Source organism: Tympanuchus pallidicinctus, unplaced genomic scaffold, assembly GCF_026119805.1.
Source record: "Tympanuchus pallidicinctus isolate F22 unplaced genomic scaffold, pur_lepc_1.0 scaffold17, whole genome shotgun sequence".
Taxonomy (NCBI): Eukaryota; Metazoa; Chordata; class Aves; order Galliformes; family Phasianidae; genus Tympanuchus; species Tympanuchus pallidicinctus.
The window spans coordinates 110,781-124,600 of NW_026294690.1; the positions used below are offsets into that span (position 1 = coordinate 110,781).

The 13,820-nt window shown below is 43.9% G+C and overlaps 1 protein-coding gene across 7 annotated transcripts in view; it reads left to right on the forward strand.

Moving 5' to 3' along the window:
• The window catches only part of DCAF1 (DDB1 and CUL4 associated factor 1), a 53,626-nt gene extending 42,673 nt beyond the window's left edge, over positions 1-10,953 (forward strand). For 4 of the 7 annotated variants that reach the window (XM_052678527.1, XM_052678528.1, XM_052678529.1 and 1 more), the window contains 2 exons: positions 4,205-4,460; positions 10,686-10,953. In XM_052678527.1, the coding sequence (XP_052534487.1) occupies positions 4,205-4,460; positions 10,686-10,744 (315 nt within the window). In that variant the 3' untranslated portion in view covers positions 10,745-10,953. Of the gene's footprint in view, positions 1-4,204; positions 4,461-9,713 lie in introns of those variants that run through there. The other 3 variants (XM_052678531.1, XM_052678530.1, XR_008205622.1) reach the window with 3 other exon arrangements.
• Positions 10,954-13,820: the final 2,867 nt, after the last annotated feature.

A 13,820-nucleotide genomic window follows, 5' to 3' on the forward strand; every position in this document is an offset into this window, starting at 1 on the left:
AGACTGTGTTGTGATTTATTTGGTACAGTGTGAGTGAACAAGTGAATTTTGGTGAGTCAGAGAGTGTTGAGAGATCTCCCTAAGTGTCACAACGTGCTTCTGGATTGAGCTGCAGGGTAGTCTTGCCCTAGAAGAACAGGTAGTTCCTGCATTGTTTATACTTGTCATCAGTTACATGTGTTATACATTATACAAAAATGAGATATCTTCTTAAGACTTAGAGTTAAACATATGAACCCTTTGTTTAGATACATTTTTCAGCTTAAGTTCATCTCTGTTAATTTTTTTTTTTCAAATTCTAATTCAGTGAGACAGTTTTAAACAGGGGCCTTGTCCCTTTGCAGACATTCTGCTTATCTGTGGATAGTTATTCTGCATGAAAGGTGAATCATTCCTCTTTTCATCCCCTTGCAATTCCTCTGTTTTGTTGATCTTTTGTTCACTTTACATTGTCAGCTTTATATTTATTGCCTTATTTTTGAAGCCTTTGTGTTTTGTGGGAGTGAAGACATCACTGCAGGTATTTATGCAGAGAAGTAGGGCAAGGTAGCCTTGTTGTGTATGCAATAGAGTGGGTGTTTATTAAATTATCATTCCTTGATTATAATTGCTGTTCTTTGTTCATGAAGAATAGAAGGAGTTAGCCATCCAGGTGAATGGATACTGTAGTAACTTCTGCACTGCAGCTTTTATGTGGTGACATTTCTATATGCTGGCCATTAGGAGGAGCATCACTGGTGTGGTATTGTGAAAGTTACCTTGAAAAATCCTAGTATTTACAATCACTGCTTTACAGCTGTGTGTTTTTAGATCCATACACACGAGTATTACCTATGTAATATACATGCAATTTGTATACTCTATAGGTATACATGTATAAATCCTAATTCTAATAGAATATATAATTATGAATGTGAGTCTCAGTAGAGATCACTAGGTACTGTAGTCTAAACTGTTCTGCTCCTTGCATCTGACTATTAAGGTAAAGCTCCCTTAAGTTAATCCTGGAGTATTTACAAGCAAGTAGTGTAGTCATTGTAACTAAAACAGGTAGTGAAGCTGGGCTTCATCGTATCCCTCTGATGTTACCTCTCCACTTGAAAGAGAGCGTTAGATCTTCCTTTCTCTATGATAGCCTCAGGCTGGGAGTGTTAAGCCAGCCTGCTGGGTCCTGGTGTGGCTGTATTGTAATAACAGGTCACCTCACAGCAGAGCAGTCCCACAAATGCCAGACAGTGAGTCAGCGTGCTGCTAGCAAGTTAGAATGTTTTCTGGAGGGAAGATTATAAGACAGTCAGTTTAATTCTACAATACTTGCACTGTCTGGAAAGATAAAGATAACTGGCAGCTCTTAAGTGATGCCTGTTGAGGGGGAAATAATATTCTCTAAAGAAGCAGAGAAGGATGTGAGGACTACAGGAACATTTCAAGTTCTGATCTCAGCAGCTTTTACAAAGAACCCAAACCTGAGGGACATTTTCAGGCATCTAGAGGAGTTAGTGATGGTTAAAACAGTTCCTTGAGTGGGTGGTGGTGGTCTCTGGGTTTATTTTGTTTTCAGTAATGTGGTGTTTGCTGATAACTGTGTGCCATGGAGTACAGATGCTTGCTTTGCACAGCTGTGTGCTGGTTTTTCTGTCTAGCAGCACCTGTGCTCAAGGCTCTTGGGAGCTACTAATGAGGCAGGGGCATCCTTTGCAGATTTCTCCATCACAAATTCAGATGTGATTTGGGATGACTGTCATACCTTCCTTGTGACATTGCACAAGGCTTTTTCACTGTTCTTTGCCATATACACGTCATCAGTGAAGGCATACTGTATTTATCTGTGTGGGGATCCTATGTGAGAGACACTTGTGGTATCTGATGAGGCTACAGCCTCAATATGCATCAGTAAGACTGAGTGTCACTTACAGATAGCAGAAGCAGCACAGATTCCTGGCTCCTGTTTGTGTCTGTTAAAGCATGACTCAGTGTAGGTTCACTCCTCTTGAACATCTGTGGCATTCAGCTCACAACCCACAGTGAGCACGTTGTGTAGCACTCTTTCTGTCACACACACAGACAGGACTTCCTGTAGTGTGGCTTTCACATTATTTTCTGGTTCTGCTTTACTGTTAAGATCTGATTTTTTTTTCCTTAGGTGGTTTTTGAGTGAGTGTGGATGGATTTTGAGTGTGTGCTTCAGATTAAGTAATCTAAACTGGAAAGGCGGTGGCATTGACTTCAGTTGTCAAGCATTCTGTTCCTATTTGTATTTTTGTAAGGGATTTTTCCTCATTGGTTGACACGATCCTTCAAAGTTAATTTGTACCTAAATATATCCTTCCTCTAATTCTCTAGCCAAAAGAAATCTTTAGTTTCATACAAATGTTACTTCATTCTGTAGTTAAATTACGATATTGTCTTGCCTTAAGCTTGAATGACAATGCTGATATAACACTTTTTCAGAATTCTTTAGGCTTCAACTACATAAACTTTAAATGAATCTCATAGACTGTATAGCTTTTTCTTAATGTCTATAATTTTTCATCTGTCTCTAGATGCTGATGTTCATTTTTTTTCTGAACTTTAAAAATGAATTGATTCAGTCCTTTGCAGATTCAGGGTTTAGAGGCTGAAAAAAGAAAACAAACTCCCTTGTCTTTTCAGTTTTTAATCAGATTTAAATCCTCAGTGGAGTAATAAAGTTTTAGACATTTAGGCATATGCTTATGCTACATAGAACAAAACCAGAAGGTTTTTATATTTAGTTCCATGTATTTCACTAGAAAGGAGGAAAATTGTGCTTAATACAGCGCTGCAGTTTGAAACAGTGAACTGCAAGATATTCCCACTCCCAGCATGTATACAACTCCAAAAGCAATGTGCTTCTGAGAATTCATTGACTCACAGTAAAGTTTTCAGTTGCCGAAAATAAGGCCTTCACATAGGCTGCCATAACCTTACTTTTAATGTAAACACCTTCAGAAGGAGTGTGGAGCAAACTGCTATTTTTGTTCTGTAATCTCTGTTTTAGGCAACAGAGGATCACCTCAGATCAGTAGAAGAGACTGGGCTGCCTTTTGCAAGGGGAGAGACAATAGAACATGCCCATGCTTTTTGACATTCCTTGTTTCTTATGACGGATGCTGAATGTGTGGTTGTTGTGGTTTTTTTTCCCTATAGCACTGACTGAAGAAAAAGTAGGTTGAGTGGTGGCTGTAAAAGTAAGGGCTTTTTCATTTTCAGATCCATAAAGCAAAAAGCAGTAGTTAAAGCAACAGTTACAGTGAACTTAAAGACCAAACTAACTCCTGCAGTAGATTGTTAATTATCTACCTTAACTGCTTCATAGTTTTCAGAATGTGCTCTCTTCCTAAGCAGAGGGGCATTTAAGACTTGAGAACTGCTTTCCTGCTATGTGAGGACATTCTGTTAGAGCAAAATACTCCGAGGAGATGTGCATATTTAGTGAACCCTTTCCTTGAGTCTTGGAGTCTTCCTGGAGCTCAGCCTGTAATGGCATTCTCAACTTCTCGTTTGTCTGGAAGAATGATAGGACTGTAATGGCTTCTTCCCACTCAGCTTTATCAGCTAATGAATTTATGGGTTTGGCCTGTACTATCAGAATTCAGTTGCTTTATTGAATGCAAATTTTTATGTCTTAGTAGGAAAAATAAAGCTCTTGATCTGCAGATAAGTGCCAAAGATGAACATTTTGAACTGCTTTGGGCAAGTCTAGCATCTTCAGCTGGATGGTTCTGGGATTGGTATAGGCTGATAATATCTTTTGCTACATTTTGCATCTTACCTAAATCAGGATGAGACTGAACATCCATGCTGTGTGCTATCTGATGCAAAGGGGAAGTTCTTACCCAGTTGAAACTAAAGCACTTTGCACAAGACTAGCAACAAAGCTATGGATTACTGGGTTTTACTGCTTGTCCTTCTCAGGACTGCTTTATGGTGATGTGTTGGCATTATTGGAGAGGAGCTTGACCCAGTGGTATCCATGTTGCAGTAACATTTTGCAGGTCAAACTCTGCAAGCCTGCTAATAATCCAGCATGTGCACTATTCGGTACTTGTAAAGAGAAAGTATGTAATAATAGATGATCTCTGGATGTGGGGAGAAGTAGAATCTATAGGTGTGCTTTTTTCAGTTGTTTACGCCATTTTGCATTTGTTTTCTTGTCCACAATGGACTGGTTTTGTCTTTGTAGGAGGAAGAAGAACAAGAGGAAGAAGATGATGATGAAGATGATGATGATACAGATGACCTTGATGAACTAGATACAGACCAGCTACTGGAGGCTGAGTTGGAGGAGGATGAGAACAATGAGAATGCTGGTGAGGATGGAGAAAATGACTTTTCGCCCTCCGACGATGAGGAACTTGCCAACCTCCTGGAAGAGGGTGATGAGGGTGAAGATGAAGACTCTGATGCTGATGAGGAAGTTGAGCTGATTCTTGGAGATAGTAAGTACCTTTACCAGCTTAGTAACCACAGGTGACCTTGTCCTCCGTTTAATGTCATGACAAACATGCAGATCTAACTGAATCGACTTAGCTGACTTTTTCCCTCACTGGTGTGTAAGGCAAAGTACATCATGCTTGTTTACCCATAGCCTCTCATAGCCAGCTGTCAGTAAAAACAATTGTTATCTGAGAGAGCAACTCAGTGAGTTCTGGAAAAGAAGGTATTTCCGTTCTTCAAGAGCTCCCAGCTGTGTGTGTGAAATCTTAAAGGTGGGCCAGGAAACAACATAGGAGAAGCCGTGTCTGTTTGCTTGTCCTGCACTTTGAGGGGTCTCTGGTTGAACCTGTCACTTCACTTCTCTACCTTATTTGTGCCTGTTAGGACAGTGAAGCCTTCTTTCTCTTCTGCAGTTGCTTAAAGTGTGAAGTCAACATGTCATTTCTGACTTTGCATCCTTTTTTCTGCTACTAACGTAACTTTTGAGATAAAATTGAAATTCTTTTCTTTTTTTCTGGCATAGATACAGAAAATTGAAAAATTAACAGAGACTGTGAGTGTAAGAAAGAAAGGTCTAAACTCTTTTCCTAGCATTTCAGTTTGGAAAAAGGCTTACAAGAAAAAGAAGGTGAGTTGTAGTGTCAGGCTTGGTGTTTGTGCCATCAGATTTTGTTCTTTTTATTTTTTTTCCCCAAATCTAAATCTTTTTGAGTTCCAAGGTGTGAATCACAGAATCACAGAATTGTAGGGGTTGGAAGGGACCTCAGTGATCATTGAGTCCAACCCCCCTGCCAAAGTAGGTTCCCTACACCAGGTTGCACAGGTCGGCATCCAGGCAGGTCTTGAACATCTCCAGAGAAGGAGACTCCACCACCTCCCTGGGCAGCCTGTTCCAGTGCTCCGTCACCTCACTTCTGGCGCACATTTGTGCGGAACTTCCTATGCTGCAGTTTCCGGCCGTTTCCCCTTGTCCTGTCTCCACTCACCACTGAAAAGAGTCTGGTCTCACCATTCTGCCCCCCACACCTTAGATACTTCTAGATCTGGATCAGGTCCCCTCTCAGTCTTCTTTTCTCAAGGCTGAACAGACCCAGTTCACTCAGCCTTTCTTCATAAGAGAGATGCTCCAGGCCCTTCACCATCTTTGTGGCCCTCCACCAAGGCTCTTTCCAAGAGATCCCTGTCTTTTTTGTACTGGGGAGCCCAGAACTGGACACAGTACTCCAGATGAGGCCTCACCAGGGCAGAGTAGAGGGGGAGGATCACCTCCCTCAACCTGCTGACCACATTCTTTTTAATGCATCCCAGGATGCCATTGGCCCTCTTGGCCACAAGGGCACACTGCTGGCTCATGGCCAACCTGTCGTCCACCAAGACACCCAGGTCCCTCTCTGCAGAGCTCCCCTCCAGCAGGTCATCCACTGTGCCAGTACCGGTGCATGCAATTATTCCTCCCCAAATGCAAGACTCTACACTTGTTTTGTTAAACCTCATCCGGTTTTTTTCTGCCCAGCTCTCCAGCCTGTCCAGGTCTCGCTGAATGGTAGCATGGCCTTCAGACGTGTCAGTCAATCCTCCCAACTTCGTATCATCAGCAAACTTGCTGAGGGTGGCCACCATCCCCTCATCGAGGTCATTGATGAAGATGTTGAACAAGACCGGACCCAGCACCGACCCCTGAGGAACAGCGCTGCTTACAGGCCTCCAACCAGACTCTGTACCGCCAACGATGACCCTCTGCGCTCTGCCAGTCAGCCAGTTCTCAACCCACCTCACTGTCCACTCATCTATCCCACACTTCCTCAGCTTTGTTATAAGGATGTCGTGGGGGACAGCATCAAAAGCCTTGCTGAAATCAAGGTAGACTACATCCACTGCTCTCCCCCCAACCACCCAGTCAGAGACAACATCATAAAAGGCTACCAGGTTGGTCAAGCACGACCTCTCCCTGGTGAACCTGTGCTGACTACTCTTGATAACCTCCTTTTCCTCCAGTTGTCTAGAGATGACATCCTCCACAAGCTGTTCCATCACCTTTTCAGGGACAGAGATGAGGCTGACTGGCCTATAATTGCCTGGATCTTCCTTCTTGCCCTTTTTGAAGACCAGAGTGACATTGGCTATCCTGCAGTCTTCAGGCACCTCCACCATCCTCTAAGACCTCTCAAAAATGACCAAAAGTGGTTCAGCAATCACCTCTGCCAGCTCCCTCAGCTCCCATGGATGCATCCCATCGGGTCCCATGGATTTGTGAACACTGGTGTTGCCTAGGCGCTCTCGGACCACCTCTTCCCTGACTGAAGGAAGGTCTTCCATTCCCCAGAACCTTTCACTAACCTCCAGGGTCTCATATTCCTGAGGGGGAGCTTTTTCATTGAAGATAGGAGCAAAGAAGGCATTCAGTATCTCCGCCTTCTCAGCATCCCCCGTTACCAGAACACCTCCGTCACTTAGCAGGGGAGCAACATTCTTCCTAGTCTTCCTTTTACTGTTAACGTACTTAAAAAAAAAAAAAAAAAAAAAAAAAAAAAAAAAAAAAAAAAAAAAAAAAAACCTTTTTTATTATCCTTTATCCCCTTCGCCAGATTAAATTTCAGGTGGGCTTTAGCCTTCCTCGTCGCATCCCTGCAGGCCCTGACAACATTCCTATATTCTTCCCAAGTGGTCAGACCCTTTTTCCACATTTCATGGGCCGCCTTCTTTCCTTTGAGTTTGCGCACAAGCTCCTTGCTCATCCACACAGGTCTCCTGTCACCCTTTCCTCATTTCTTCCTCACAGGGATGCACTGATCCTGAGCTTGGAAGAAGAGCTGCTTCAATGCCGACCAGCTCTCACAGGCCACTTTACCTTCTAACACTCTAGCCCATGGGATAGCTCCAAGTACGTCCCGGAAGAGATCAAAGTTGGCTCTCCTGAAGTCCAGGATAGCAATCCTACTTTTTGCTTTACTTCTTCCACTCAGGATCTTGAACTCCACCATCTCGTGGTCACTACAACCCAAGCTGCCCCCGACCTTTACTTCCCTGACAAGCCCTTCTCTATTAGTGAGAATAAGGTCCAGCAGTACCCCTCTCCTTGTCGATTCCTCAACCACCTGCATCAGGAAGTTGTCATCAGCACATTGCAGGAACCATCTGGATCGCGCGTGCCTGGCCACATTGCTTTTCCAGCAAATATCTGGATAATTGAAGTCCCCCATAAGCACCAGCACCTGGGATCGTGACGCTGCTTCCAGTTGCTTGTGGAAGGTCTCATCAACCTCCTCCTCCTGATCGGGGGGCCTGTAGCACACTCCCACAACAGTGTCAGCCGTACCAGCCTACCCCTTGATTCTCATCCACAAGCTCTCCACTGAAATAGGTATAAGATGGTTCCCTTGGCTTAAGAGGCTGATAGGGCCTCTTAATTAGTAATTAGTGTGAGGTGATAAGGCATTCACGTGGTAGGTGTAGTACAGAGGATCGCACTGGATACTTTCATAGCTTAAATTCATTAATAGAGTATTGCACTTCAACATTTTGGGGTTGCATGTAACTTCTGCCTGTCTCGTTAGCTGATATGTTAATGCTGATACAATTCTGCTTCAGTTTTGGCAGAGGATGCACGACTTAGTGCTGTTAAGAGAGCTCCCAAAATGCTCGAACTGGAGTTGTCCAGGGGCAGTAATTTCAATAGCTATTCCCATAACAAAACTCAGTGCTACCTAACAGTTACTTCAATGCTTTGCAGAACACTGCAGATTACAAAATGTCCACGTGCGTATGTTGTTAATGGATAGAGCCATTTGGGATTTGGTATTGCAGCAGAGCTCCCTGTTTTTCTCTGTTTTGGTTGAATCTCCCTACACAAGTGTGCTTCAAAATAAATAGTTCAAAAAACAACTGAAATGGGAGTGAGCAGCTTTCTTGTCTCATGACTTAGAAGAGATTGCTTCCTTTTCAGCAACAATCCATGGAGAAACTCTTAAGTATAAATTTGCTTTGTTTCTCCACTGTTAACACTTCGGGTTGAGTAGGTCCATTTATCCATTTATCTTGCCCAAAGCAATTTGTGCACTGAGCCCAGAAACTTGTTCCTGGGCAAGGAGGTTTGTCTTTTTTGAAGTGGACATGGCATATATGTATGATAGATGAGAATTCCACATTCTTCTTCCATGTCCAGGACAGGAGTCACCTTGGAATGTGCTGAATTCAAGTATCTGCGATGATGCCTTTTCATCAGCATGGCTGACTTTGTCTCATCAGTTTCTTCTATAACTGAAATGGCAATTTCCAGGCAGGTCTTACAAGCTTCTTCCAAGCAGTTAACTGCAATCAGGTTTACTTTTAGATTTGAGCTTTACATCTGTAAGGTTATATGGTGGACTGGAGCATAAGGAGCTAGGAAGTCCCTCTTCAAAGCTTTCCTCTGGTGCTCATAGGTAAGAGCAATTTTTTCAGCTGCTTTTATTCTCCAGAGCTTCTGGATTGTTATCTCCCTCGGACTTCTTTCCCTCTTAATGTGGAAGTGTGGCTACTGGCGTTTAGTAGCTCTCCTTGTGTTGCTCTGGGAGCACAGATCACCCTTCAGTTCATGGTCAGCATGCTGGAAGGTGAGACTAGTCACAGTGGTCACAGTGAAAAGCACCTGGCAGTATGAGGAGGGACATTGCTGTTCTGCAGCTGTGGTTACTTGCCCCACTTCTTAGCAGTACATGCTCCTGGGCAGTCTGTACTTTCCTTGGAGCTTCTTTAAGCAGTTCAGAAGTAATTGCTCCTTCTCCCCCTGTTCTTCATGGGGAAATAGCACACTCATGAATGAGTATGACTCCAGTACTGGGTGCATCAGAGACCTGGGGAATTGAGGCCAGAAAGATCAGCTTATTTCCAAGTAATTTTTAATCAGAAGGACAAGCTTCCTGTAAAGTCCTCTGATAGGCCTGGAAAAGAAGTGTGCAGGATACTCCAGCTGTCTGTACAGATTGCCAGTGTGCTGTAGGATAACTTTATCTTCAGTTTGGGCATTCCATTTTTCTCTTCCTTCTTAGAAGCTTTCCTTCTTAGAAGCTTTCTCAGAGAAGAGGGTTGGGGAAGAGGGTTTGTGCCCTCTGGTGCTTGCCTGTGATTTTTTTTTTTCTTAAGGATATCATCTGAGAAGGTTGAATGTTCCAGAAAGCCTTGCTTACCTTAACAGGCATTATAGAGATCCAGTATAGCGATGGCTAAATGGAAGTCTTGGTGTCTTTTTTTCTTCCCTAACTATTTTTAACACCTAGTTAACTGCAGCATCCAGTGAATTTACATAGGAGAAAGAACCATCGTCATCTCCAAGGTAAGGCAGGAAGTTTCCTTGATGCCAGAGCTCCTGCTACTTCCCTCTTGTGCAACTGAGGAAGGGAAGATTTTCTACAAAAAAGCAAGCGTGTGTGTGTGTGTGTGTGTGTGTGTGTGTGTGTGTGTGTGTGTGTGTATTTGCTTTTGGCAAATCCTTTCATGCTCTCATCCTGTACCACAGGGAAGAAAAACCAGCAAAGACACAATGTTCAGAAGCAGGTTATGGGTCACTGTTATTGAGCATCATGTACTTACATGAATTTATGGTAACCTTTAGGCTGCTAGAGGAAGGTGCTAGTTTTGAGTGCATAGACTGCATCTCTTCTGAGGGGAGGTCTCCCACTGTTATGTGCTGCTGGGACCATTGGACCAGTTAGAACCTAATGCTGAAGAAGTCTGGGTCCAGCTTGCTGAGTAATTAATTAGCCCCATGAACATTATACAGAGGCCATGTTTAACTACATTGGATTAGTAGAACTGTCAAACTTGCTTTGAAATGACAGCTGTGAGAAACGGCTGTCCAGCCCCAAGCACAAAGAGCTGTGGGGTGGATGCAGCACGATGGCTTTTAGATGGGCACCCTAAGTTGTGCAGGCAGCTTGTGTGCAGGTAACTTCCTCCCGGCATACTTCTGTCTTGTAAGGAGAAAATACTGCCAGCTAATAGAAACTGCGCTTGCTAGAGCTGCTGCTGTCCTCTTCCTTGTTCTTTAACAGGGAGGAAAAAGCTATGGTGCAGATTTGTTAACTGCTTTTGTTGATTTTAAATGCATTAATAGGGCTAGCTGCCTTCCTCGTTGCTGAGGTGCTGCTGGTCCCAAGCAGCTGGTGGCCATCTCTTATGAGTTAGTGCCTTGCTTAGCTGCCCTGCTGACTGTCTGCTGACTGAACATAACCTACGTGTCTCCTTTTCAGCTGACAGCTCCGATAATTCCGACTTGGAAGATGACATAATCTTGACTCTGAACGAGTGAGGAGCAAGTGTTAGGTGGGGTGCTGCCAGGAGGAAACACTCCCTTCCCAGCAGAAGACCAGAGACCAAATTGGAAATGGATTTTGAGCACCCCAACCCTTTTCCTCCTGGAAAAACCTGAGGAACTTCAGCTCATCCGCTGTGTTGGTTTGAGTCAGTTTGAGGCTCAGAGCAAAGTCTGAAGCTCTTCAATAAAGAGAACTGGGGTTAGGCCTCTTTTCTCTCTGCCTTTTTTTTTTATTTTTATTTTAGGCTGAGATGACTCTCCTCGTCAAGGAAACTTCTGAAGATATTTCACAGTATATTTTCTTTGTATAAAGTTCTTTCCTAAAGAACAGAAATAGTTTTATATATATAAAAAAAAAAAAAGGCAGGTGTTATAGTGAAGAGGGAATGAACTGATGAACTTTGTATTCCTGTAGTACGTTATTACTGTGGGGTAGGTCTGGGGGAAACAAATTGTTTAAAATTTAAAGAGAGGCATTTTTATGCAACTACTAAATAAGAGGATTGTTGTTTCTAAAGTTGTTGAGGAATGAGAATATTTTTATTTTAAATATGATTTTATTTTTTAAAAACACAAGTGTTACTGCCTGCAAGGTCTCTGTGTTTCAGATGAAGTGGGCCTCCAGAGAGTTCTGGGGGTGTTTGGTAACTGGATGAACAGGCTGTATAAAGCAGGGATTCTCGCTGTGATACCAGCTCTCTAGGAGGCTGATGGAAAGCCTAGCTTGCCCTAATTGGAGCCTAGTGTTTCTGAGGATGTGGGAATCTGGGATTAAAGTTTGAGCGCTCTTTTTTTTTTTTTTTTCCCCATTTACCCTTTGTGGTTACAGTTTTTTAATCTTTTTTTTTTTTCTGCCCTTTTTGCCCTCTGTGTGGAAACTACAAATTGAAGGCCTTTTTTCTTTAATGTAAAGTGTATTTATTAAAAAAACAAATACAAGTCCTGTCTCTGTCTATGGCCGTGAGATGTTGCCATGCAATCCTCTGCCACCCATACAGAAGCAGTGCTCTGCCTAGCAGCAGAATGTGCAGGAGAGCAGCTGCAATAAAGTGCAGAGTAAACAAGAGGTGAGATTTCAGAGGGCACAGGCTCCACCCTGCTCTGGTCTGTAAGGAGTCCTCGACCTACTGGACCTGTGGCACATCTTGCCCACGGCTTCAAATCTGCCATGTCAGCTTGCCTGCCAGCCTTGAATTTTCCACAGAAGTTTCAAGCAGCACAGCATTTTTGCTGCTTGCTATGTGAGCAGGGAGTGCTGCTGGTGTCCCTTGAAGATGCATCAGAATATCCAGTCTGCAGCCCAGTTGCAGTAGGGGCAGGGAGCTCAGTGCCTTGCTGCTGTCTGGCAGCAGCTGCCATGGACTCCTGTTCACGCGTGGTTTGGCATCAGGTGGATTGCCTTCTGTACTGGAGGAAGGCAAATGAGGTGCTCCTGCACATAAATGACAGTGGATTCTGTCCTTTGAAAAGGGGGGAAAATTCAGTTGTGTGCTGTGCAGTTAAACACTCATCTACAGCTTAATGCTGTGAGTTGAAACTGACAGGTAAGTGTGCTTTTCGCTTGCTTGGACAAGACCACTGAAATGCGCTCTTTATGCTCAGGTGTTCAGAGAATATCCACTCAACTTCTTACCTTTTCTCTCTTTCAGCCACTTTCAGAATAGGGATTGAGGCAGAGCAGGGAGCTGAAGGCTTCTCACTCCTTGATGCTACGTCAAGTTTTCCATAACAAACAGTGCTCATTTCAACAAAGACTGAAGGATTAATTGTTCATAGAAGAAGAACCTCCTTTTTAACCCAGAGAAAGGATAGCTTTTCTTCCAGTATTGCATTTGCCTAATGCACTTACCAGGAGTGCTTGTAAATAATTGAAAAGATAGAGTTCTGCTGCAGTTTTTAATGGGCAGTTGCGACCTACAGGACCTATAAAGATGAACAAGTTGTGATTACTGCAGCATTTAAGACCAGCCATGGGAGCAATGTTTTGGTTAGACAGAGAGTTGAAAACAGGGTCTGCCATGCATCAGCTGTGCAAGTCAGCCTCTACCTTATCAAAACACGTCTTATACAACTCTACTTTAAAAATGTGCTGCTCAGGAGGACAGGAAAAAAAATATGAAGCTCTACTACTAGTGAGAGGAGATGTTGTGCCAGCTGTGCATATTGTTCTGGCATACCACAGCTGTAACTATCTGCATCTGTTGCTACCTTGGAGCAGTTTGCCAACTATTCTTATGAGACAGAAGTGAATGCCCAACAGGCAGAGCTCCTGTTTATAAAATTTGCATTGAAACTGGGCCACTGTAAGAACAAATGTAATCCTCCCACAATCCTCCCCTACCCCATCTAACTGTAGTGAATAGAGCCAAAGGGAGCAGGTCTGGGGCCTAACACCTGCAGCTGAAGTGACAGAGCCTGGCTCACTGCCAGTACATGGGGCCTGGGGCATGTACTGGGCTGTGCTAGGCCCTGTGTGTGTGTGCCCTGCTTCTGAAAGGCGAGGTTGAGCCTCAGCCTGTGCTGTCACACACACTGACCCAGCCCAAGAGCATGTTTCAGCCTTCCTCTGCTGCAGTGCAGGGCCGTTTAGCACACATCTGCAGCATAGCAAATGGGCTGCTGGGGCAAGAAGCTAAAGCTTGGCCATGGTACTCTAGGATTAAAAAAAGACAGCAAACCATTGATGTTAGAAGCAGTGGTGTAAGCCAGGTTTTTTTCTGGACAAGTGCCATTCAGTCTGAACACTCTTGGACCACCCTGCCTCCCCACCTCCCGCTTTGCCCACATATACAGCCCTATTGCATTACCTTACTGCAACAGGTGTACAGCTGTGAGACACCTGCGTTGCACGTGGTGCAGCCCAAGCAGCCAAGCAGTGACTGTGGCTCTGTGGCTGGGAAGCTCAGGTCTAGTAGGGGGTGGAAAGGACCCCGCAGCTCCATCAGTACAACCCCCTGGTAGAGCAGGTTCTCTATAGCAGGTCGCACAGGGAAGCATCCTGGTGACTCTTGAATATTTTCAGAGGATGAGACTCCCCAGGCTCTTTGGGCAGCCTGTTCCAGTGCTCTGT